Source organism: Artibeus jamaicensis, unplaced genomic scaffold, assembly GCF_021234435.1.
Source record: "Artibeus jamaicensis isolate MK-2021 breed Jamaican fruit bat unplaced genomic scaffold, CSHL_Jam_final scaffold_1019, whole genome shotgun sequence".
Taxonomy (NCBI): domain Eukaryota; kingdom Metazoa; phylum Chordata; class Mammalia; order Chiroptera; family Phyllostomidae; genus Artibeus; species Artibeus jamaicensis.
In genome coordinates, this window is record NW_026522025.1 from 15,357,745 (window position 1) to 15,384,555 (window position 26,811).

General features: G+C 37.5%; 1 protein-coding gene across 3 annotated transcripts in view; it reads left to right on the forward strand.

Annotated features, from left to right (window-relative positions):
- The window catches only part of SGIP1 (SH3GL interacting endocytic adaptor 1), a 197,344-nt gene that overhangs the window by 156,639 nt on the left and 13,894 nt on the right, over positions 1-26,811 (forward strand). For all 3 annotated transcript variants that reach the window (XM_053655628.1, XM_053655629.1, XM_037164907.2), the window contains one exon: positions 17,209-17,320. In XM_053655628.1, coding sequence (XP_053511603.1) covers positions 17,209-17,320 — 112 coding nt within the window. The remainder of the gene's footprint in view (positions 1-17,208; positions 17,321-26,811) is intronic.

The following is a 26,811-nucleotide window of genomic DNA, read 5'->3' on the forward strand; positions in this document are numbered from 1 at the left end:
TAACTTTAAACTGTATAAATATTAGACAGCTTTTGCTTTCCTCAAGACTGAAGCCTCCGACTCCCAGGAGATGAACCCTGAGTTTGAGTCACACTTGGCTATGTGCAGAAGTAGATTATAAAACAGGATTTCTTATCTGACTGGAGCTCCTCATCTGGGAAACTAACAAGAACAGCATATACCCTTAAGCCCCCAAAAGAAGGGTTACTAAGCGTAGACAATTTCAAAACCCAAAACAGAAGTTAAATAGTTTCCTCTATCAGGAAAAGGGGACAAGGGTCATTATGAATAGAATTAAAAGGTTAAAGCATATTCACTCATTTTTTCTTTATTCAGTGATCCACAAGCATTCCATGAGCTCTTGTCTATAAATGCCCCTATGTAGGAATTGTGAAGGTAAAATGGTATGGCTTCTGCCTTCTAGGAATTCACAAGAAATGGAAGAGATAGGAATTTCCTAACAAAGATGTGCTGCAGTAAGTGCCATAATAGAATTGTGAAAATGTAGGCTCTGGCTGGTGTAGCTCAGTGGATTGAGCTTGGGCACACCATGCACACCATGCCTATGTAGGGCATCGAGGGGCCGGGAAGACTTCAGGCAGCTCAGAGTGTTCCAAATTGAACAAATGACCAGAGCAAAGGCTTTAGGGTGAGTGATATCCAGGTTTTGTTGAGGGGTGGTAAACATTGGGAGAGGCAAGGAATGTTTTAAAAGATGATCCTAAAAAGTAAGTAGAGGTTAGCCCTAGCGGGTGTGGCTCAGTGGACTGAGCCGCCTACAAACTGAAAGGTTGCCAGTTCGAGTGGCAACTAATTGCACATCAATGTTCCTCTCCTTCTCTTTCCACCTCCTTTGCTCTCTCTCTGAAAATAAATAAATAAAATCTTTTTTTAAAAAAAAGTAAGTAGAGATTATATTCTAAAGGTCTATAAATACTGAGAGAAAGAATTTGAGTTACAATCTCAATGCAAGGTGGAAATTTGAGAATTTTTTGAGAAAGGTATGGTCATTTTATTTTTAGGATGAGAGACAGTGAGAAATTTAAAGATTTTTTAAAGCAGTTTGAAAGAAGAAGTAAGGGACTGGTAGAAGTGTTTTCATCCAGAGATTTGAAAAACACTGAGGGAAAAACATTTGACATCCAATAGGCTGTGGAAAGGAGTGAAAGCTTCCATCCTGCAGCCCAGGGAGAGGCGGGCTGTTGTCAACCAGGAAAAAGGAGTCTCCGGCAGTGTTAGCTTTGGTCAGGAAAAATAAGTCTCTTTTGAAACCCCTCAGCTTTGACATCCTGCACACCATGCCTATGTAGTCTGCGTCAGGAGTAAACAGACTGGAAAATTGACAATCACTTGCTTAGAGATAAGGGCTGCATCCATGGAGGTGAGGGTTTAACCTTGGGTCATGCCTGCATTGGGGAGCCATATGGGGGAAAAGAAAGCATTGGAACTTGAAAATTCCTCCAGTATTTTTTTTTCTTTAAATAGCCACACAAATATCAGTGATTAATTTTGAATGCATGATATTCAATAGCTATATTTTATGGAATATATGAAATAGTTTAAAAATAAATTCTATGTATATACATATACATATGTATATATAAAAATTGATATCTTTAGCTTATCTGTTTTCTCTCTGTTGTCCATACTTGAGATGTTTAACTGGCTGACCTGTTGCACTCCAAGTATGATTGTTAACCTAAGTACCGGGTGGGAAAGTTGCGGACATCAAGCCTAGGAGAAAAATACCAGCTTCTGGATGGCTGTTGTTGTAAACACAAGTTCTCGTACAGATGGTACGCTGCCCCGCTTACTTAAGAGCTGCCCTCAAAGCCTTTCATCATCTATTGGGTGTGCATCCTTCTTATCCATCTTGCATGTTTTAATCTCTTTCTCCTTTCCCCTTTTCCTTCCTCCTGGCATATAAACATAAACACTCAAAACTGAACATAATGTGAGACCAAAGGGATTTGTAGTACTCATGTGTATATCAAACAAAAATGTAATGACTTGGATAAATCTTGAGAATCATTGAGTAATAAATTTTTTGTTTCTTATAAATGGGGAGAAAATTGTTTTATAAGATACTTTATTTTCTTTTATTTAGATTTTATTAATTTTTTTACAGAGAGGGGAAGGGAGGGAGAAAGGGAGAGAAACATTGATGTGAGAAACACCAATCAGTTGCTTCTTATAGGCACCGGGACCAGGGACAAACCCGAACCCCCAGCATGTGCCCTGACCTGGAATTTGGACCAAGCCCAGACAACTGAGCCACACTGGTCAGGGCGGACACTTCATTTTTTTCATGTAGTAGTAGTTCTTTAGAAAAATTCTGATGTTACCTTCCTACATCCACAGTAAACTTACAGAGATATAAGTTATGTTCAAAAGAAGGAATTGGTTGTCCACTGTGACCTTACAGAATTTGACTCGAAGTACTCCTCATGGCGACTTCAGCAGGCACATGCGGGGCGTGTGTGTGTGTCAGTGCTCTCTGGGACTGTCTCCGCATGCGTATGTCTGTGTGAGCAAAATCGGTTATGATGGCAGCACAAACAAATGTGTGCTTTTCCACTAACTTGTATTAATTTCCATTAAATTTGTTTTTCGTTAATATCTATAAAATGACCAAGTTTTTACCAGTTTGGCCATTGGTAGGTGTCTGAGAGGAAAAACAATTAATAAATTTGTAGAATAAGGTCTTGATAATATTGGTCTTTATAATATATAAAGACCAATGTCATTATGACTATTCATTTAATCATTAAGTATTTATTGAGTGCATACTGTGTGCATGGTATTATAAAAGATATTGGGGTTATACTGCTGAACAAGAGAGAGATGTTATTGTTTTCATGAGTGCCACAGCTGGACATTAAGCAAGTACTTACAATAATGTGTAGAGAATGTTATAATTAAGAAAATAGGGTGCTTTGGATATGCCTGACAGGGAGACCTAACCTGTTCTAGAAGTTAGGGATGATTTTCAAAGAAAGAGATACAAGTGACATTTAAACTTGTACAGAGTCTGCTTTGAATAAATTTTAAATGTTGTTATGTTAGGGTCCTAGTATAAATACTTACATAATGTATACATGCTAACCTAAATGTATATTGGGTATTATCCTAGATATTAGCAAGAGTCGCCAATTTATATCAGTTTACTCTGAGTACACATGCACGTACATAGACATGCATATACATACATATAGATAGAGGAAAATGTGGAATATATGAGAAAGGGGAAGCTTGTGTGTGTGAGTGTGCATTGGTTCTGGAATTAGCCTTCTGCATCTAAATTACAGGGGCAGGGGGCATGGTGGGGTGAAAGTGGAGACAACTGTATTTGAACAACAATAAAAAATAAATTAAAAATAAAAATAAATAAATTATAGCCTCAGCACAATGTGTGACTTGAGGTAAGTTATTTAAGTCTGTTTCCTTCCCTGGAAATTGGAAAAGTGGTGGCATCTATTTTGCAGGGTTATAGTCAAGGTTAAGTAGTTCACTACTGAGGTCAGTGCATGAGAAGTGCCCAATAATGACCAGCTCTGACCACTATTGTCCAACTTCACACATCCCTTGCTTGTAACATGGCTGTGTTTTATTTAGGCCTCCTGCTTTGCAGGCTGGGTTGTAGCATTCTGGTCTTCTTCCCCATAAAACATGTGGCAATTTGATTTACTTTGAGCTGCCACACAGCCTCCCTGCTTACCATCAGGGTCAGTGAGCAGACTTCTCTTCGCTGCTTGTGGCACAGGAGAATGATTTGGAAGCAGAATGCCTCCTCCCTGCAGTGCAGCCCCCCTCCTGCCTCCACCAGAGCCTGTCATTACAGCTGACTCATTGAGACTAATGATCTGCCTAGTGATACACTCTGGGGTGCAGGGGTGGTTAGGGGGAGTGTGTTAATGCTGATGGAAGATGTGGAAGAAAGGTTACCAACTCTTTTTTTAAAGGATTTGTAAATCTTGGCATTTCAGCAGATTTGACAAGTAATTTCAAACTTCCTGAGAGAAGAATAGAGAAGCCAAGAATCACCAGGGGAACTGCTTTAACATTGTGTGGTTGTTAGCCTTCGTCACAGGACAGCTATTTATTATGTGTCTTCTGCGAGCTGTCCACTGACTGAGGGTGCCCACCCCACTATATTCTTTATTCTGACCTGCCCCTTTAGGGAGAACTGGCATATGAATGAAGAAAATTATCCAAACACGTGATGTCAAGACTCAGGAGAATTTCCCATTTCTGAGCTCTTTTAATGTACATTGAATAAATACATTTAATCAATACCATATATACCCCAACAGGCTTTAGTCAGTTACTTGTGAAAAGCCTTTATAAACTATAAAGTACTATACAAACATAATCACTTCCTAAAATAATAATTATCATTAATGAATACTTAATATGTGCCAAGAGTTTTCTATTCATTGCTTCATTTATTAAATCAAAGATTGCTTTGGGTTCATCAAGACATAGCATTTAAGATAAATCATTGCCCTTAAGATTTTAATACTTTTGTATCTTTATCTTCAAACATGTATGTGGCGATAATTTCTGCTAGAGCTTACACTTTCAGCAGTCCGGTTTTCATACTTTTTCTTCCTCTTCCGGATTTGCTGTACCAAGTCTCCAGGATATGAGTATGTATGGCTGCCCCTGCAGTATGATTTAGAGGCTTGACATATGCCTCTAGAAAACCACAAAAGGTTATTCTGGAGAAGTGTAACTAAGCAAGGGCGATGTTCGTTTTTCAAGGATGTTTTGGTGATGTTGAAGAGTTGTAGTCATCATTGGAGAGGGTGAGTCCAGGAAGAGGAATAATGAGTACTTAATGCTGATTACTCCTTTCCTTAGATTTTTGCCCTTCTTGAACTCTGCTCACAGCCCTTACCCCATGAAACTGGCAGCTCAAATAGCAAGATTTCAGGCAATAATACAGTATTCTTTATGCTCTCTGTTCATAAATCTCAACCCCTTGGGGGAATAACTTTCAGTAGCATTCAAAATATCCAGCATCCACTTTTTAACTGTAAGAACAGGAACCATTCAAGAATTAAAGGAGAGATTTCTATTTCTAATATTTTTGTCACAATATGAAAGTATAATGCATGCTCATTATAGGAAAATTAGAAAAACAGAAAAGTTTAAAGAAAATGAAATAATTTATAATTTAATAACTATAAAAAACTACTGCTGTCATTTTGGTTATTTCCTTCCTAAGATTTTGCATACATATGTGACTGTGTATATATGTACTTTATATTTTCATACAGCATAGAATTATGCATCTTTTTATTTTTTTAATTTTATCTATTTATTTTGATAGAGGGGGAAGGGAAGGAGAAAGAGAGGGAGAGAAACATCCATGTGTGGTTGCCTCTAGCATGCCCCTAACTGGGGACCTGGCTTACAACCCAGGCATGTGCCCTGACTGGGAATTGAACCTGTGACCCTTTGGTTCACAGGCCAGTGCTCAGTCCACTGAGCCACACCAACCAGGGCTGCATTCTTTTATTTTAACATATAGTAATGTCCCCCGTGCTATTAAGATGCATTTGAAAATAGCCCATAGTTTGCTTTATTTTAATTATTACATTGAGTTAAGCACATGACTTTTAAAAATCCAAACAATATGGGAAAGGGTAGATGAAAGAGTAAATAGAGAGAAAGAAAGAAGTCTTACCATTTGCAATAACATGGATTGATCTTGAGGGCATTATGCTAAGTGAAATTAGACAGAGAAAGATGAATACTATATGGCATCTCTTACATGTTGAGTCTAAAAAATAAAGTCAACTTCATAGAAACAGAGAGTAGAAAATCAGCTGCCGGAGGCCGAGGGGCGGGGGCATGGGGAGAGGTTGGTGAAAGGGGAGACTTGCAAAGGTAGGACGAGTGAGGTCTGAGGAGCTAATGCGAGCGTGCAGGGTATAGCACTGTGACAGCACTGTGTTGTACAACTGAAATTTGGTGAGAGAGCGTAACTTAAATGTTCTCTCAAAAAAGGAAAAATATGTGAGGTGATGGATGTGTTAACTAACTAAATGGGAAGAATCCTTTCATTTATTTATTTATTTATTTATATATTTTTAATTTTTTAAAAATATATTTTATTGATTATGCCATTACAGTTGTTCTATTTCCCCCTTCATTCCCCTCCACCCTGCACATGCCCTCCCCCACCATTCCCCCCCCTTTAGTTTATGACCACGTGTCCCAAGTTCTTTAGATTTCTTAGTTAATACCTCAATAAAGGTGAAGGAAAGAAAAGATCCTGGAACTTAAAAAAAAAGTAACTACAACCATGAGAGTACATTGTTGAGAAATTAGTAAGGATAACATTTTTAATGTTAGATGAAAAAATTTTTTAATTGGGTTTTAGAGAGAAAGAGGAATGGAAAGAGAAAAAGAAACATTGGTTTGTTGTTCCACTTACTCATACATTCATTGGTTGCTTCTTGTATGTGCCCCGATTGGGGATAGAACCCGCAACCTTGGTGTATCAGAATGACACTGTAACCAACTGAGCTACTCGGCTAGGCCTGGTGAAAATTTATAAATAAAATTCTTTTTGTATATATCTATACCCACACATACACACACACACACACACACACACACACCTCATTTATTTGAAGGTCATGCAAGAAGTCATCCACTGAAATATATTCTATTCATTTAATAACAATTTTTCAGGTTCAGAATAAACCTTAATAACCATAGAAAAACATTTTTTCTAACAATAGCAGACAAAATGCACACCACTATCTTTAGTATAACCATCAGAAATCAAGTCTAAACCTATATTATATTCAAAATTCAGGATATAGCTGGATTCCTTCTGGCATCAGCAGTTAGGTTTAATGTCATAGTGACTCGGTGCTTTTTATTCCTCATGTTCATAATAATGACCTTTTTATCCTCTTTGACAGCGATAGTTTAATCTTGAGAGTCACTTAGAAGTTTTTGACAGATACAGTTTCAACACCTGAGTTATATATTCTTTTGTGATGCGTAATTCAGTCATAACCTACTTGTCTCACCTTTCAAATTCTGTGCTTTAGATCTCAAAGACTGTGACAGTTTCTTCTGCGTGACATTGCATGTGACAGTTTATCATTGCATACTAATAACTTCTCACTTTATTGCTTGCGTCAAATGGAATCTTTAAAAAAAAAACATTCAGAGGGGAAGGGTCCAAATGTAAGTTAAAATTCACTCACATGACAGGTTGTCAGTTCAAGTAGTTCAAATTGACCTAGGACACCGTGAGATGAGCTGGTAACTGCGTGTGGATAATTCCCACAAGTACAAGCAGAGGCGGGAGTGGAACATGCTTTGTTAGCAGCTACCAAGTTTCTTCTGACATCGATTATAAGATATGTCTCAATTTCAGAGATGTTAAAATGTTTTCAAAAGTATGTCTTTTATAATAAAGGAAATAGGTTATGTACAGTTTTATGCAAATGGAATATATAATCTGTTCTGTAACTGTCAGTCAATAGTAGCCATTTCAATTTACTGTATGCAGTGTGTGTGTATATACATGTGTACATATATACACATATAGGTATGTAATCATGTTAATGGTTCCACAATATCATATTATATGAATGTACCTATTCATATAATAAGTACTTTTATTATGGATATTTAGGTTTTTAGCCCCCTTTTTGGCTTTTTTGACAAATGGTACAATGAACAGCGTTAAACCTATATCCTCATGTATGTGTCTGAATGTGTCCTACAGATAAGTTGTTAAAAATGGAATTGCTATGTTAAAGGGGTACGTATTTTAAATATTACTACGTATTGCTAAACCTCACTCCAAAATGTTCATGCTAGCATTACGACTAGCAAGTTTTCCATGCCCTTATCAACGCTGAGTTATGTCAGTGTTTCCACCTTCTCCAGTCTAATAGAGGAAATGCAATATGTAACTGTCTTTGGCTTCATTGTTAATTACTGAAAACTTAAATGTCTGCACCGCATTTCATTCTGTCATAAACCATGGTTTATTTCACTTCAACTGTTAGTCATGTAAATAGCTTCAAGTTGTCTCACATGCAGTGAACATCACACATATCGTGATTCTTTGGCCTTAAAATATTTTTTACAGTGAATTCTAAAAATTGGAACTATGGGCTAAAATTATGAAACTCAGACGTTTGTGGTACACATTGCCGCACAGTCTTCTAGAAGATTATACCAATGGTTACTTCCACCCTTATGTTACAGTGCCTATTTCATTACGTTCTCATGAGCAGGAAGTATTTTTTCAGATATTTTCTAATCTGAAAAAATTAAACATTCTCTCTCTGTGTGACATTTCTTTGATTATGTTTGAGGCTCAACTTGTTTTTATACTTTTGTATTAATTATGGTTCTTCAGTGAATATTTTGTTCTTTTTTAAAGGTGTTTATGTCTCCCATTTATTAAAAACTCTAACAGGCTAATAATGCTAGTGCTGTGAACTCCAAAGCCATACCTTAAAATAGCAGCCATTTTTCTGGAAATACACACCAGACATTTCACAGAAGAGCATACTCCACCTGCCCAACATGCTTGGGTGTCTATTTTAGAAGCTTGACTTCTCCCCACTCCTTAACCAGATTCCTCGGTTTTTCTCTTGGTGCTCATGGACCTGTGTCACTGTCCCCCATCATTGTATTCTGGCCCTGCTTCTGTTCAGTTTGAAGCCTAGACCAGGCTTGCCCTGGGTTCTAGGACTGTGTTCCCTGACTGTATGTGCCCCTTTCCTGCCTCAGTTCAGGGACGGCCCAGGTTGCTCACGGGAGAACACCTCTCCTGGCCTGACCATGCTCTCAAGCCTCCCTTTCCTGTACTCTGTATCTTTGTATGGTCCTCACTAGATATGCTCCCCAGCTGTCCTGATTAGACCACCCATAACTATGGCACCACAGATATTATACACTCAGTGTAAGCTTGAAGAAAAACAGAAACCTTTATCCTTCAGCAAGACCATTGCCTTAGTGTTTCTTCCAGAAGAGCTGATGAGGTGTATAAGGTCAAGAACATCCATGGCCCTTTTAACACTATAAACCAATGCTTCTCAAACTTTTTAAAATATATTTTGTTGATTATGCCATTGCAGTTGTCTCATTCCCCCCCCTTCATTCCCCTCTACCCTGCACACCCCCTCCCACACACATTCCCCCCATTTAGTCCATGTCCATGTGTCATAAGTTCTTTAGCTTCTACATTTCCCACACTACTCCTGCCCTCCCCCTATTTTCTACCTACCGTCTATGCTACTTATTTTCTGTACCTTCTCCCCCCTTCTCTTTCTCCCACTCCCCTGTTGCTACCCCTCCATGTGATCTCCATTTCTGTGGCTCCACTCCTGATCTAGCTGACCACTTAGTTTGTTTTTGTTTTAGGTGTGGTTGTTAATAACTGGGTTTGCTGTCCTTTCACTGTTCATATTTTTTATCTTCTTTTTCCTAGATAAGTCCCTTTAATATTTCATATAATAAGGGCTTGGTGATGATGAACTCCTTTAACTTGACTTTATCTGAGAAGCACTTTGTCTGCCCTTCCATTCTAAATTAAAGCTTTGCTGGATAGAGCAATCTTGGTTGTAGGTCTTTGGCTTTCATGACTTCTAATACTTCTTTCCAGCCCCTTCTTGCCTGTAAGGTCTCTTTTGAGAAATCAGCTGACAGCCTGGTGGGAACTCCTTTGTAGGTGACTGTCCCCTTATCTCTTGCTGCTTCTAGGATTCTCTCCTTCATTTTAATCTTGGCTAATGTAATTATGATGTGCCTTGGTATGTTCCTTCTTGGGTCCAACTTCTTTGGGATTCTCTGAGCTTCTTGGACTTCCTGGAAGTCTATTTCCTCTGCCAGATTGGGGAAGTTCTCCTTTATTATTTGTTCAGCTAAGTTCTCCACTTGTTGCCCTTCCTCTTCCCCTTCTGGTACCCCTATAATTCGGATGTTGGAACCTTTAAAGATGTCCTGGAGTTTCCTCAGCCTCTCCTCATTTTTTGAATTCTTATTTCTTTATTCTTTTCTGATTAGATGTTTCTTTCTTCCTTCTGGTTCACTCCACTGATTTGAGTCCCAGTTTTTTTTCCATCACTATTGGTTCCCTGTGCATTTTTGCTGCATTTCACTTAGTGTAGTTTTCATTTTTTCATCTAATTTAGGATCAAAATCAACCAGTTCTGTGAGCATCCTGATCACACCAGTGTTTTGAACTGTTCATCTGATAGGTTGGCTATCTCTTGGTCGCTTAAAAGTATTGGCTCCGGGGCTTTGATCTCTTCCTCCCTTTGAGCCACAATTTTTTGGACTGCTTCTCAAAGTTTTTTTTTTTATTTATCCACCCTCTCTGACCCAGGAAGCCTTATTAGAACTTTCTTTTTCCATGTTGCTCCCCACTAGAATTTTAATATCACAGATGTTCTATACATCTGGTTATGTACTGTGTGTATATCTGTGTGCTTTATATATTTAAAAGTAAGATTTCTTTTACTTTCCTCCAAGAACCAATTTTCACCTCATTTGTGGTGATACAGCTTGACCGAGAATACCTATTGTGCATTCAGCTGGATCGGGGACCAAAGCATACTAACATGAATGGGCAAATACTCGTAAGACAGGGTAGGGTTTAATAATACAATTGAAGTTAGGTCTGGTTTTCATTCCCAACACATCACTTACTGGAGATCAAGTTACCTTGAGCAAACTGTTTAATTTCACTGAGCTTCAGTTCCTCAGTGATGGAATATATATAATGGTGTGTACTTCGAGGAGATGTTTTGAGAATAGAAGACAGATGCATACGAAGTATTTAACACAGTGGCCATCACATAAGTGCTCTACATAAATCACCTCTTGATAGCATTACTTATATTCTTTGTAGAACCATGTTCTATCTGGCTTAGCTTCAAATGTTTGAACAAATACATTCTCAGTGCTATTTATATGGAATTGTCTAAGATTTGGTCATGTGAGTCCTCATACCAAAGACATTTCATTATGGCTTTGTCTCCTCCCTTATGTCCACTTTTAACAACAGTCCTTGTGTTGATTCTGTTTGATGCGACTTTAATGATGAAAACAAAGTACAACTAGTTTTTCCATTCTCTGACTCATTATTTTAAGATATTAATTAATTAGTGCATTAATGTTGGATGACAGTTTGGGAACTATAAGCAAAGACCCAGTTTGAAGAAAATTCTCTATAAAGCACAACAAAAATGTCAGCTGATCATGTTTCTGGACATAGTGAAATTTGAAAAGCAATAAATACAGGCATATATATCTATACATATCTGTACTTACATACAGATATGTATAGATATGTAGGTATATAGATATATCTCTAGAACAGGTAAGCAGGGACTAATGAAGAGGAAGACTGAAAAAAACTTTAATCCCATTTCATACCTAGAAATTCAATATACTTCATTCTGCTTTATGGTTACTGACTTTCTTAAGTATGCCACCCTCCTTTTCATGAAGGTAAATGCCTTGCACACTGAAAACCATGTAACAGGCATAACTCATCCAGTGCCTCTGTAGATCAAGATGATACCTATGTGGCTCCTTATATGGAAAGAGCATAGAGTTAAGTGGACCTGCATTTGAATCCTGACTCCACCACTTACTCTCCATGAAAATGTGGGAAAATGACTACCGTTTCTCAGACCTGGTTTCTTGATCTGTAATATGTAGAAAGCGTACAGAATTCCATGAACTCAATGAAAGTGTTCGGGTAAAGACATTGTCAATTAACAATAAAACTATTAATAACTGAAGAAGAAGGAAAAATGGACGCTTACATCATAGCCACTTCAAAAGAAAATCAGGAAGTTGAGAAGCCCTTAGGAAAGTTTACAAAATTCTCAATTAACTCTGCAATGACGGCTCACATAATGATTGTGATTCAAAGCCAAATTTGAACATAGACTGGTGTGCAGAGTTATAACACAATTTTGTTGGAAGAATATGCCCTTCCTCAAAATGTCAACACAAATCATTTTTGTTCTAAGAATCCATTAGTTATTTGCTCATGTGTTATATAAAGATACAAATACAGTTTATGAGAACTTGAGTCCTAATCAACCCTTTTATTACTACATATGAAATTTTAGAAGCTGTTTAAGTACATTTATTTTAAGCAACTTTTTTTCCTACTGACTATCCTTAGATAACAAGGATATCCTATATCATATTTAATTTTCACAACATATATAGAAGGTACTGTCTCCATTTTACAAAATGATGAATCTGAACTCTGGAGAGGTTAAGTAATTTAATCAAGGTCACACAGTAAATGATGAAGTCAGGATTCAAATTTAATTCAATATGACTTCTTTATATAGAATGTACTCTATAAATTATTGTAGAATTGAATATAATTTTATTTTATTAATTTCACCTAATATGATCTGTTTTTTTTAAAGCTAACCCAATTTCCACTCTCTGCTCCTTTATACACTCCTATTCTTCTCTCTTCTTTTATGTGTTCTTGAACTTCCTGTTGCTTATGTCTATCTGTTCCATCTCCAGCACTCTTGCTCCAGGATGTGAATTCACTCGGCTGCCTTTATTACGTGCTTCACTTTCATGCAGTGACCAGCAGGGGTGTCAGATGAGGCATCTTTGTTAAACTCATGACACAAACATTCATTTATTTGTAAACTTTAATGTACTTTTACTCAATTTATGTACCTGGGTATTTTGCTATATTTTCTTTTTTTTTTATCTTTCTCTTTAAAAATTTCTCTCCCTTCTCTTTTTCCTTTAACATTTTATATACACAGTCTAGACTCCATACCCACTTTTATATTTCAATTGACTACTCTGGAAATGCTTTCACAAATTAAGGACCTATCTTTTAAAGATTTTATACTATTATTAGGAATTTCTTTTTTAGCTTTAGGGTGTGTGTGTGTGTGTGTGTGTGTGTGTGTGTGTGTGTGTGTGATCTTGCTTGGTAATGAGAGTCACAGAAAAATGCCTTTCAGAAAATATCGTCATACACTGAAGACTCTGGGTGCTTTTCTTCATTACTCAGAACTCCCTAAGGGTGCATACCAGTTGCTTTCCAGGATTCTGAAGTTGCTATTTTGTCAGAACTCCACAAGCCGAGGGCAGCAACTCATCCTTCTGAGCTACTTCAAATGCGTCATCAGATGCCTATATAATTTCGTTCTGACTCTATGCTCCTAGAGCAGAGCAGGCAAGAATGTGTGATCCAGAGTCAGGCATTCCTGTTTAGAATTGGCATCCCAGTTCTGTTCTTGCTGCTTACTAACTGGGTGGCTATGGGCAAGGCTACTGAATGATGTGAAACCTCAGTTTGCTCATCTGCAAAGCAAGGTTAGTAATGATAGTAGCCTTATAGGGGTATTATCAGGATTAAGAGTTAATATAAGTAAAGCTCCTTGAATAATTCTTGGCAAGAACTTCAGAAGTTTTATTGTTGATACTACTGTTTTTGTTAGAGTCAGGAGACCTAAGATTGATTTTCAGCTTATTCGCTTACTACCAGAGTAACCTCAGGCTAATGCAATAGAGATAATTATACTGAACCTAATTATCCTTTCAATCTGTAAAGAACATAGAGCTATATTAGTGTCTGATATTTTATTTTATTAAAGGGCTGACATCATCAATACTGTTTCTTCTTTGAATTCTTTAAAAATTATAATATCAAAATTATAATATTAAACTATTTTTTAACTTTATATCATGCTTTATCTTATAGTCCCCCTCCATACTGTAAGCTCTGTGAAAGAAGGGGCATGTGTTAGACTTCTCTGTGTGTCCCTCAGCACCTAGTACCAGGTGCTGGTACTAGGGCAATTAATTATTACAGGAATTCACACCTGAATGGGTCAAAAGACAAATATGCATTCACTCAACTTTTATCTCCTATTGACCCAACCAACTTCAAGAAATAGAATAATCACCTAGGTAATATACAAAAAATAAGCATAAATGCATAAAATTCATTGGTCTTTGATAACAGAATTTTGGTGGTAGAAGAAACCTGAAAGTTCTAGAGTAGCTCCATGTGCATTTAAAGAAAACCATTTGTGGTATCATTTCCCACCAAAGTAAATAGTTGACTTCAACGAACCAGCTTTAATTCAACAACCTGAGTAAATTTTACCCTGAAAAAATAACAGCTACAAAAATGACAATAATAATATTTCTCGAGTACATGCCATGCTAAGGACTTCACAAATAATCCCATTTGATATTCACCACAAGCCGTTAACATAGATACAGTTATTTATTCTGTTTTAAAGATGAGGAAACTGAGCACAGAAATTACATAACTTACTCCTGGTCATCCAGATTGTTAAGAGGAGGAACCAGGATTTACAGCTAAGTCCATGTGACTTCAGGGACCAAGCTTCCTTTTGTTAAATCACAGAACAGCGCCCCTGTACTGCTTATTTGGCTAATAATCCTGAGTAAAAAAAAATTTCATAGTGTTATCACTTTATTGACTTAAGCTCTTGTTTGCATATGTTATTGTTATAAAATTTCCCATCTGTTTATGTCTTATTTCCTGAGAGTTTACTTATTTGTGTTTCCACCATTGTTTTGCACATGGTAGAGGCTCAGTAAATGTTTGACAGATCCCATCAAACTTCCAATGAAGAGATACTATTTTCAAAACAGCTCATTTCTCTATTAGAAAGTTGTTCCTACTGTTTAAATTTTTAAGGTACTTGTAAACAACTTAAAATTATAGAATTTTAAAACACAGATATTATGTGTTTTGTTGCCTTTGTTCTATGGCTAAAGTTAATTGAATTGCCCAGGGTCACAATGCTATTAACTTGCTGATCCATGACCATGAACTCTTGTCCCTTGAGTAAATGTGTGGATATTATTTCAGATATTTGAAAATAGTTTCTAGTCCCCTCTTAGTCCACTAAGGCCATGAATTTTGAATTTTCTCCATCTTAGATTCTATTCTGGTTTTAACCAGTTTTCTAATAATAGTACTAACAAGGACTCTCTAAGGCACTGCAGGGGGACAGAGGCATTCATTTATTACTAATGGCATTTTAATTAACTATGTAAAATAATTTGTCATTCTTAGTAGTCAAAATGTATGTGCCTATGGTTTGGTTATTCTGCTTTGTAGTAATAAAACTATATCTTAAGAAAGTAATTAAAAAGAAAAAGGAGACCAATTTATAAAAAGATGGATTTAGAATAACTGCTACCTAGAAATGGCTCAGTGTTTGGAGAATATTTGTAGAATAATATATACTTGTCAAAAATGTTATGCAGAACAGATAGAAATAAGGAAAATTATGTAATAAGTGAAAGAAGTAAAATAAAAAAAGGCATATCAATTGCAATGCAAAGGGATAGAAAGAAATTAGTTTTAAATTGTGGATCCTTTAAGATAAAGGGGTTCTTTGTGAAATTTGGGTATTTTCTCCTCCAACATTACTGATAAATCTCCTACAGTCCCTGTAGGAGTGCAGATAGAAGTGACTATAGCAGAGGAGAGAGTTCCTGGGGTGGGAGGAGGTGGGTCATGAAGGTAGGTCTGGATCGGACTGCATGTCTTCGTCTGTTTTGACTACTATAGCAAAACACCACAAACCAGGTGGCTTACAAACAATGACAATTGATTTCTCATAGTTTTGGAGACTTTAAGACCAAGGTCAGGATGCCAGCACCATTGGATTTGGGAGAAAACCCTCTTCCAAGTTGCAGACTGCCCAAGTCGCACTGTGTCCTCACATGGTGGAAGGGACAAGCTAGCTCTCTGGGGCCTCTTTTATAAAGGCACTAATCCTGCTCATGAGTGCTCCACCCTCATGACCTAATCATTTCTCAAAGGCCCCACCTTTTAATATCATCTCTGTGGGCATTAGGTTTTCAGCATATGAATTTTGAGGGAACATAAACATTCAGACTATAGCCATCACATTGGCTTACATAGCAAGACAGTAAGGAAGAAAAAGAGTTACCAAGTACTAGACATTAAAAAGCAAGGGAAGTTAGTAAAGGAAGAGACTAGCATGAACTAGAATTATCAAGGAGAACTTTATTGAGGAGTGAGATATAAAAAGGGTAGATTTTTTTCATAGCTAGAGAATAGGACAGAGGTGCCTAAATTACTGACGATAAAAGAAAAAAGCATAACATACAGTCTGTGATGGGGTGGGGACGAAGTGCTAGTATGAGATGTAATTAAATACTCAGGAATTACTAAAACTGTGCTGTTCAGCACCATGCCTAGAGATTAATGACAAAGTTAACAATCCTAAACCTTGTTCCTTTAAGAAACCTCAAGTTATATTAAAACCATACAAGAAAATGTTTCATTTAAACAAACTGTGACATAAGAAAAACATGAACCCTATAGGGTGGCAAATCTAGATTTGAATTTTAGTTTTGCCACTTAACTAATTTTATTGTCTTGAGCAAGGCACTTACATCTTTGAGCTTCAGTTTTCTATTCTGTGAACTAGGAGTGGTAGTGCTTATCCCACAGGGCTGATGTGGGGTTGAATGATATTATCCGTGTATGACATCCAGTGCAGTGCCAGTGTAGGTGTTCAATAAACATGAGCACTGCTGTGATTTTTAAAGTGTTAATCATTGCATTTACATGTTTGTGCTAAGTCAAGGTGTACATTTTGGTTGTGCATTTTTTGGACATGTGAGCTGAAGCCTACTTGATCTGAGGGTAATTGGGAAACAACCCAGAATTTTTGAAATGGAAATACTCCAGAAAAGGACAGTGTGTTACATAGTACCCCCTGGCTTTTTGTCTCTTTAACATGAAGAAATGCTAAAAATTTTACAGGCAATTGCATAGGGTGAATGCTCATATAGGAAGCTAATAATTTTCTTTATTAACTACCTGCTGTATAAACTGTCATGCAAATACTGCCTTATGCTTTATGCCAAACATTGAAAACCCCTAGGACTTTATTCTTCTGCTGGGATTTTTTCCTGTAATAAAATACACAACCGAATTAATTTCAAGTGTGTGTGTCTGTAAACCAGTCAAATATTTTTTTCAATAATTGAGCTTTATGTTGAATATACAGAGTTATTGTTCTTAGTACATTCCTTTTTTTCAGTAGTAGTTTTCAGTCTTTAATCCTTTAGTATAGTTCCACATATACTAAAATGCCTCTTATACTGATATTCATGAAAGCTTTTCATTTCATGCAGGTTCTTCCAGGGGGCCCAGCCCCCTAACCATGGGGGCCCAGGACACCCTGCCTGTTGCAGCAGCATTCACAGAAACAGTCAACGCCTACTTCAAAGGAGCAGATCCAAGCAAGTAAGTCCAGGGCTTGGTCCAGTATTATTTCCAGTCTCTGACTTACTCAGTGGAGAACACCCGAAGTACAACTACTTAGTTCTGTGTCTGAAAACCAGAAGTTCAGCTGACATTAACAAATGGCGTACCTAGAATGGAAGGGAAAATATAATTAGAAGTATTAATTCACTGCTTTTTAAAAAGTGATCCAAAATTTTCAATAACCTAATATCTTACTATTCAGAGATCTCTGATTTAGTTTTGCTTGCAAGCAACAGCAAAACCCTAACTCAACCCTGTAGACAATGAGAAAATGTATTATCTCACAAAACTAAATATCCAGATTATGTCTTTTATTGTCCTCATCTTTTCTAGACTGGAATCACTTACATATAAACTAAAATGATGGTGCATTGGAATAAGAATATTTTTTAAAATGTCCTATAACATCCAGAGAAGAGAACAAGTTATATGCTACCTTTACTATGTAAGGAAAAACTGGCCAAAAAAATTATAATCACAGCAAAATAAATACTGTAGAGGAAAATGCACCACTTTCTATTTACAAGAACCTGATTTCACTTACATCAGGACATATTGACGAGGGACTTGACCTGAGTGTATATGTGATATAATTACATATTTTATCTCCATATAAAGAGTTCCATGGAAAAAGTTCAGGAAGTCTATGGATTTCCTGGAACTATATTGCTTATCTTATGTGTGTGTGCATATGAGCATTTATCCATAAAAAGTATCACAAAGGGGTTCATGAGCCATGAAAAAGAGGAAAGAAAAAACAGTTAAGAGTGATCATTGGTCTACACTAAAACTAAATACCCAAGGCAAACTAGGTTCCCCTGTGTCACTAGTAGAATTCGGGTCTGAATTTCATGGATAAACAAAGGATAAACCTTGATAGATCTCTACCTCTAAGATCTGTCAACCATCCTAAGGGTCATGTGTATTTAAATATTTAGGTCTTATTCTAAGCCCAGAGTATTATAGAATAACAAACACTGTGGACTTTGGTATCTTGGTCCATTTGGACTGCTATAATAATATCATACACAGGGTAGTTTATTTCTTACAGCTCTGGAGACTGGGAATTCCAAGGTCAAGGTGCTGGCAGACTGAGTGTCTGATGAAAGCTGGCTTCCTGGTTCATAGACAGTCTTTTGCCATATAACCTCACATTGTGGAAGGGGCTAAGGAGCTCTGTGGTGTCTCTTTCCTAAGGACACTAATCTCATTCATGACCTAATCACCTCCCAAAGGCCCCACCTGCAAATACTATCACACCGAGCATTAGGTTTCAGTCTCTAGCACTCCGCTTTATCACATGTCCTTTCTTCGTCATCTTCAAAGCAGGAAGTTCATTCGCCTTGTCCACATATCATTAGAAATTAAAACCTACCTCATACAAATGTATGGGTTTGAACCGTTAGAGCACACAAGCACCATGATTTATGTTGTATATATACTACATAGGTAAAACAGAGTGCTGAAGGTTTGGTCACCTGCCCAATTAGTATAATGAAGCCTGTATTGGCAGTCAAGCCAAATTAATATTAGTGCTTTTCCTATGCCTTTCAATATGAACCGAGGCTTTGACTTGTGGATGACTGCGTATATAGTCTGTTTTCAATTATATTGCCATAAACAGTTGTAGTATATACTATATATTGATGGATAGGAAATACAGTATATTTCACTGAAATTATAAGATCTAAAATTTATGACCAGATCATGAAGTAACATTCTTCTAAATTTAATTTCATCTCCAGGCAGTGACTCACTTTATTATCGTTCCTTTGTTATTCACTTTCAAGGAAATAAATCAAGTTCAAAAGTTTGATCATGGGGGAGAGAGGAAGGAAGCAGGAGGTCAAAGCCAAACACAACACCACATACACGGTGATGCAGAAAAGGAATGTGGGTGGCTGTTGCCTGTGGTTCCCTCTCGTCCTGCGTAAAGCCTGCCCCATTTGTGTTGAGGCAATACACTGGAAACAGACATCTACTGCTTTAATTACTTTATACTGTGATGTACAGTCCACTTAAATTTAATTGTACTTTTCTCCTGAGTATTTAGAATACCTGTAACAAGTATTCTGACATCTGAGTCTTTCTCAGTAGCTCATAGGCACGGAACTCCTTGGCTTTTGCTGCTGGCTGGGAAAACCCATCTCCCATTATTAGCTCCTATATGAATATCCCTGGTCCTAGAGATTAGTTCTCTAATCCCCTAGAGAAATTTAGGATTCTCAGCTATATTCTGTTCCTCCTTCATCATCCTATTTCAGTTATTCACGTGTTTGTCTCCCTGCTTAAAATGGAGGTTTGGGCAAGGACCACATTCGTCCTGTTTCTCACTGCCCATTGTAGTGCATCCCATTATCCCCGGTACATTAAATAGGCCCCCTGTGTATCAGAGTACACCGAACAATTGCACTGGCTTCTGTGTTACATACATTTGCTGTCCCAGAACCTAAGACATACTACCTGTCTTCACAATAGTAGGTAAGATATGTGCAAGAAACTACAAAATATTTTTCAAAAGAAAAAAATCTGTACAGATAGTTATGGAAACTAGAGAAAAGAAAATTTTTAAAGGCTGAATGGAGAGGATATTAAGGAAGGCTTCAGAAAGACCTGCTTTTGAACTGAGTGTTGAAATGTGAAAAGGAGTTTGCCAAGTACCTAAGCCAACAAAAGGGACTATAAGGGAAGCTACATGTACACAGAGATATGTTTGCTTGAAAAGAAGACCATGGGCTTAGTTATCAAAGCAGTACGTAAAAGTCACATTTAATGTGAGGAAAGCATTTCTGGTGACCTCACAGAAATCAAATCCACACGTTCCCTGGTCAAAACCGGCCAGCACGTCTTCCAACAGGCTAACGTGGCACTGCCTCCGGGAGAACCCAGTTCATAAGTCACTTGGCCAGTTGACTTTGAACTTTTGCTGTTGTGGACAAATGGTTTTTTTGCAAGGATTCACATGACTTCAAAATTTATTCATAAATTAAGTTTGTTAATATTTCTCTAATGAGTATTTTAGATCTCATAATTCAAACTCACATGAAATGTGTACTGATAGGAACAATCGTTAAGGTTAAAAAAAAATATTTTCCTTTAGTGAATATAGGTTGAAAACATTAACTTTTATATAGAAAATTTCAGATCAACTTTGACAGTGCATGGATTACTAAATCAGCAAAAATCTGACTCTGACAGACTTTTCGGATGTGGTTCAGAAATGTCATGGAGGTGAGGAGGCTGGGTGCTTCTTAGACCGCCTCGGGGTGACTGCTGCCCTTCTTCACCCAGCACCGTAAGCCCTTTGAAGGCAGGGGCTGTTTGCTTGTATTTTAATTACCTCCGCACTAAAAACCTTTATACACAGGAGTCAGTAAACGTTTACTGACTTATCTCCACCCCTCACTGACTTGATTTTAAAGAGAAATTTATACCCCACCGAGATACTGCCTAGATCTTATTTTGAGCAATCTGGAAAAGAAACTGAGCAGTCTTCCTACCAGTTAAAAAGTGTTTGAGCCAACACTGCTAACAACAATATGCTCAGTGATGCCACATGCTGAAGTCTGATTTAACAAGTGCTCTAATTGTACATGTTGTCAGATGATATTCTGTGTGTTAACATATTATAAAACATAAAGAGTAGACTCTGCCTGAAAGGAAGTGCAGGCTCTGTACCAGTTTAGCACCTGTAAATCAAGCAAGGTTTTATGGATCTAATGAAGAGAGAAGGAAGCCTGTAGAGCAAGCACCAAAACTGGGAGCTCATCGATAGTCTGCAGAAGAGAGGAGGTACAAACTTTCAGCAATGAAAATCCTCATTCAGAGTAATGTACAGTTATATACCCCAAACCCAGCCCTATATACACAAGCCTATAGCAGTTCTTCACATAAGCTATTTTGACTCTAACACAGGACCACCTCACCTGAGCCACATGTATTTCTCCAAACACAGCTGTGCAGTATACAGAGTGACACTGGACAAGTAGATTTCTCTATCCTCAATTTCCCTGGAAAGTACATTTCTGAACTTAAAGTTGTAGAACTGCTACAAGAGTCAGTTATCCAGATGTATGGAGAAATTATAAATAACTCATTCATTTTAAATGTTTATTCTTTCCCAAAGAAAAACAATCCTTTTGAGATTTCTGCTTCTGGCCAAGGTGGGGTAGCAGGGACTGATTTACTCTTCCACCTGAAAACCCCTAGAAAGCAAACAAATATACAAAGCAGTCATTTGCAAAGGGCAGTGACTCCAGAGGGATTAGGTATTGCCACACAATTGGCACAGCTTACATCTTTGAGAGTGTCCAGACCATGGCATATGGATTGCCCAGCAGATGCCCAGCTGTTCATGGGGACGTGTCTCACTGAGACTACAAGACTGACTGAGGGGGGTGCCAGAGGAAGCTAGTGGCATGGCTACCCACCATGCACTGCAGGAGCTGGCTGTGGAAAAGGTGTATACACAGCAGGAGGCTGGAGCTGAAAAATTCACTTGCATTGCAGGATCAAGGCACTGGGGCAGACCAGCTACATGCCCTACAGGAGTCAGATGCTAGGGAAGCTACTGTGCTGCTTGGCACCAGCAAAGGCTTGCAGGCTGCAGTACCCATGCACTGAGGGTCCCACAGGCACTGCAGGGTCCAGCACTAGATAAACCGTGTAGACTGCAGAAGCCTGCCTAGCAAGCACACTGGACCCAGAAAAAAAACCCTGTCCTCCTGCAATGTCTTTCCACCACCCTCTACTGACAAAGTTTAACATGGTGCTTTGTGGCAGAGAAAAAATATATATAAAGGGCCCATTATTAATTTTCTTGGAGCTGTCAGTAAAAGGTGAATTGGAGCTACACTGATGTTATGTATAAATTGACACAGTAATTCTAAATTTCATATGGAAGTGCAAAGGACCTACAATAGCCAAAACAACTTTGAAAAAGAACAAAGTTGGTAGAATAACATTACATGGTTTCTGTTACAAAGCCATAGTAATAAAGACAGTATAGTATTGTTATAAAGACAGACAAAATAGACCAATGGGACAGCAAAGAGAACCCAGAAAAGGTTCACACGTATATGAACAACTGAACTTAAACAAAATTGCCAGCTAGAGAAATTCAGTGAAGAAAGAATTGTCTTTTTAGAGCAAATGGTGCCAGAACAATTAGATATCCATATCCACACACTAAAAATAAACCTGATCCATACCTCACACCTTATACAAAAGTTAACTAAAAATAGATCAAGAAGCTAAGTGTAAAAATTAAAATTAAAAAAACTTCTAGAAGAAAATATAGTTGAAATTTCTGTGAACTTGGATTTGGCAAAGATAGGACCCTAAAAGAGTAAATTGATTGACTACACCCCATAAAAATAAATAGATAAATTAAAAACTTCTTTTCAAAGGTACGCTTAAGAAAAAGAAAAAAACAAGCCACAAACTTGGGGGAAAAGTCTTTACGAAGCATGTATCTGACCAATGATTTGTATCCAGAATGTATAAAGAACTCAAAATCAGTAAGAGAACAGAAGACTCAAATTTAAAACTTGACAGAAAACTTGAGCAGACATTTCACCAAAGTAGTTAACTGATGACAAATAAGCACACAAGAAGATGCTTAAGATCATTAGCCATTAGGGGAAAAAATGAAAACAACAGTAAGATGCCACTGGTCACCTGTTAGAATGTCAAAAATTAAAAAGACAGACCCTACCCAGTGCTGGTGAGCATGTGTAAGAACTGGAACTCACACACAGCTATATGTTCTACTTTAGAAAACAGTTTGGCAGTTTCTTAAAAAGTTAAAGGTACACCTGCCATGTGATCCAGTGATTCCACTCCTGTATAGGAGAGGTGAGAGCATGCGGCCACACAAGGACTTGTGCACACATTCATCACAGCTTTATTTATAACTGGACAAACCAGAAAGAATTCAAATGTTCACAGGCAAATGGATTTTTTTCAAAAACCTATGGTATTATCCACATGATACCCCACAATAAAAAGTCATGAACTATGGATGGTCACTATATGTGACCATACACTACACTCTAATACACAACACTTTCATACACTACATGTATGACTCTCCAAACACTTATGCTGAGTAGAAAAAGCAAAACCCAAAGAAAAATCACTTACTCTCTTATTCAATTTATAGAAAGTGCAAACTAATGTACAGTGTTGGAAAACATATTAGCAACGGTCTAAGGATGAGGAGTAGAAGGATCGGGAAGGGCAGGAGACAGGATTACAAAGACTCATGAGTTGCATAGGTCATTATCTTGAATGTGTGGGGGTTTCATACATGTTTACTATGCCAAAAATTATGGAATTTTACATGATAAATATGTCATTTATTATATGTCAATTATACCTCAAAAAAGATTTATTTTTTTAAATTTATTTTTATTTAATTATTTTTTAAGTACAGTTTTCTGTCTATTACTCCCATCCCAGCCTACCCCACCCTGTGCTCCCCACCTCCCTCCCATTTTCACCCCACTTAGTTGTTGTCCCTGTGTCCTTTATACTTGTTCCTCTAAATCCCTCCCCTATTTCCCCTGAAATTCCCTCCCCTCTCTCCTCTGGTTGCTTTCCCCCTGTTCTCTATTTCAGTGTCTTTGTTTTTATTTTGCTTGCTTGTTTGTTTTGTTGTTTAGCTTCCTATTAAAGGTGAGATCGTATGGTATTTGTCTTTCAACACCTGGCTTATTTCACTCAGCATAATGCTTTTCCAGTTCCATCCAAGCTGTTGCAAAGGGTAGGAGCTCCTTCTTTCTCTCTGCTGCATAGAATTCCATTGTGTATATGTACCACAATTTTTTGATCCATTCATTTACTGATGGGCACCTAGGTTGCTTCCAACTCTTGGCTATTGTAAATTGTGCTGCTATGAACATTGGGGTCCATAGGTTCTTTGGGATTGGTGCTTTAGGGTTCTTAGCATATAATCCTAGTAGTGGAATTGCTGGGTCAAAAGGCTGGTCCATTTTTAGTTTTCTGAGAAAATTCCATACTGTTTTTCATAATGGTTGTACCAGTCTGCAATCCCATCAACAGTGAACTAGGGATCCCTTTTCCCCACAACCTCTCCAACACTTGTTTGTTGCTTTGTTTATGATGGCCATTCTGACTGGTATAAAGTGGTATCTCATCGTGGTTTTAAGTTGCATCTCTCTGATGGCTAGTGATATTGAGCATCTTTTCATGTGTCTCTGGATCCTTTGTATGTCCTTCTTGGCGAAGTATCTGTTCAAGTCCTTTTCCCATTTTTTAATTGGGTTAGTTGTCTTCTTAGAGTGCAGTCGTATGAGTTCTTTGTATATTTTGGAGATTAAACCTTTGTCTGAGGTATCATTGGCAAATATGTTTTCCCATACAGTTGGTTCTCTTTTTATTTTAATACTATTTTCTTTAGCCACGCAGAAGCTTTTTATTTTGATGAGATCCCATTTGTTTATTCTTTCCTTTATATTCCTTGCTCTAGGGGACATATCGGTAAAAATGTTGCTGCGTGAAATATCTGAGATTTTCCTGCCATTGTTCTCCTCTAGGACTTCAATGGTTTTATGGCTTATATTTAAGTCTTTTATCCACCTTGAATTTATTTTGGTGTATGGTGTAAGTCGGTGCTCAAGTTTCATTTTTTTTGCATGTAGCTGTCCAGTTCTCCCAACACCATTCGTTGAAGAGGCTATCTTAACTCCATTTTATGATATTACCCCCTTTGCCAAATATTAATTGACTGTAGAGAGTTGGGTTGATTTCTGGGCTCTCTGTTCTGTTCCATTGGTCTATGTGCCTGTCTTTATGCCAGTACCAGGCTGTTTTGATTACAGTGGCCTTGTAATACAGTTCGATATCAGGTATTGTGATCCCTCCTACTTTGTTCCTCAAAATTGAGGCTGCTATTCGGGGTTGTTTATGGTTCCATATAAATTTTTGAAGTGTTTGTTCTGTGTCTGTGAAATACGCCATTGGTACTTTAATAGGTATTGCATTGAATCTGTATATTGCTTTGGGTAGTGTGGACATTTTGATGATGTTAATTCTTCCTATCCATGGACACAGTATATGTTTCCATTTGTTTGTGTCTTCCTTGATTTCTTTCTTCAGTGTTGTGTAGTTTTCTGCATACAGGTCTTTTACCTCCTTGGTTAGGTTTATTCCCAAATATTTTTCCACTAAAATCAGGAACAAGACAAGGTTTTCCACTTTCACCACTTCTATCCAATATAGTACTGGAAGTTTTAGCCACAGAGATCAGGCAAGAAAAGGAAATAAAGGGCATCCAAATCAGAAAGGAGGAAACAAAACTGTCACTGTTTTCAGATGACATGATAGTGTACATGGAAAATCCTATAGACTCTACCAAAAAAGTGCTCGAACTAATAAATGAATTTGGCAAAACAGCAGGTTACAAAGTCAATATCCAGAAATCAAAGGCATTCTTGTATACTAACAATAAATCAGCAGGAGCAGAACTCAAAGAAAAAATCCCATTCAGTATAGCAAAAACAGCTTTATTTTAAAAAGAAAAGACTTATTCTTCCTCCTAAATTATTATTCTATTGTGTTAACTTATGTGTTAGCTGGTGTTAACATTTCAACCAAACAGGAAGTTAATGGAATGAGGACCTAGTTAAGGTGGAAGCTTAGCTTTATCTCTGGAGTACACAAAAGATCTCGCTCAAGGCAGCAGTCATGTCATCAAGAGAACCAAAGTCCCAGTGAATAGTGTGGTGATATTGAGCAATTTGTTTATTTATTCATTTTTTAAATAACTTGGCAATGATTGAATCTTTGTTGTATTTTTTAGTACCATTTAGTCCCCTTATAGGAGGAGGTTGCTGCCTCCTCCCAGCAACCACCACACTGTTGTCCATGTCCATGAATCCTTTTTCCTTTGTGCTCAGTCCCTCCACCCCCGCACCTCCCTACTCCCACTAGCTAGCATCTGCTCTTCATCTCTGAGTCTGTCCCCATTTTCATTGTTAGTTCAGTTTGTTCATTAGATTCCACATATGAGTGAAATCATATGATATTTTTCTTTCTCTGACTGGCTTATTTCACTTAACATAATATTCTCCAGGTCCATCCATAGTGGTCTAAAAGGGTAAAATTTTCTTTTTTTTTGAACAGCTGGGTAGTATCCCATTGTGTAGAGGTCCCATGGTTGTTTTATCCACTCATCTATTGTTACCCTTAGGTGCTTCCATATCTTGATGATTGTAAATAAAGCTGCAGTGAACATAGGGGCGCTTATGTTCTCTCAGACTGGTGTTTTGGGTTCCTTTGAATATATTCCCAGAAGTGGGATCACTGGGTCAAAAGGCAGACCCATTTTTAATTGTTTTAAGTATCTCCAAATATTGTACAATTTAATATCTTCAAATGTGCTGCCAAAAATTCAGAAATCACAGAGAAAGAGAGAGAAGCAGCAGAATAGATGGTTCTATTTATGA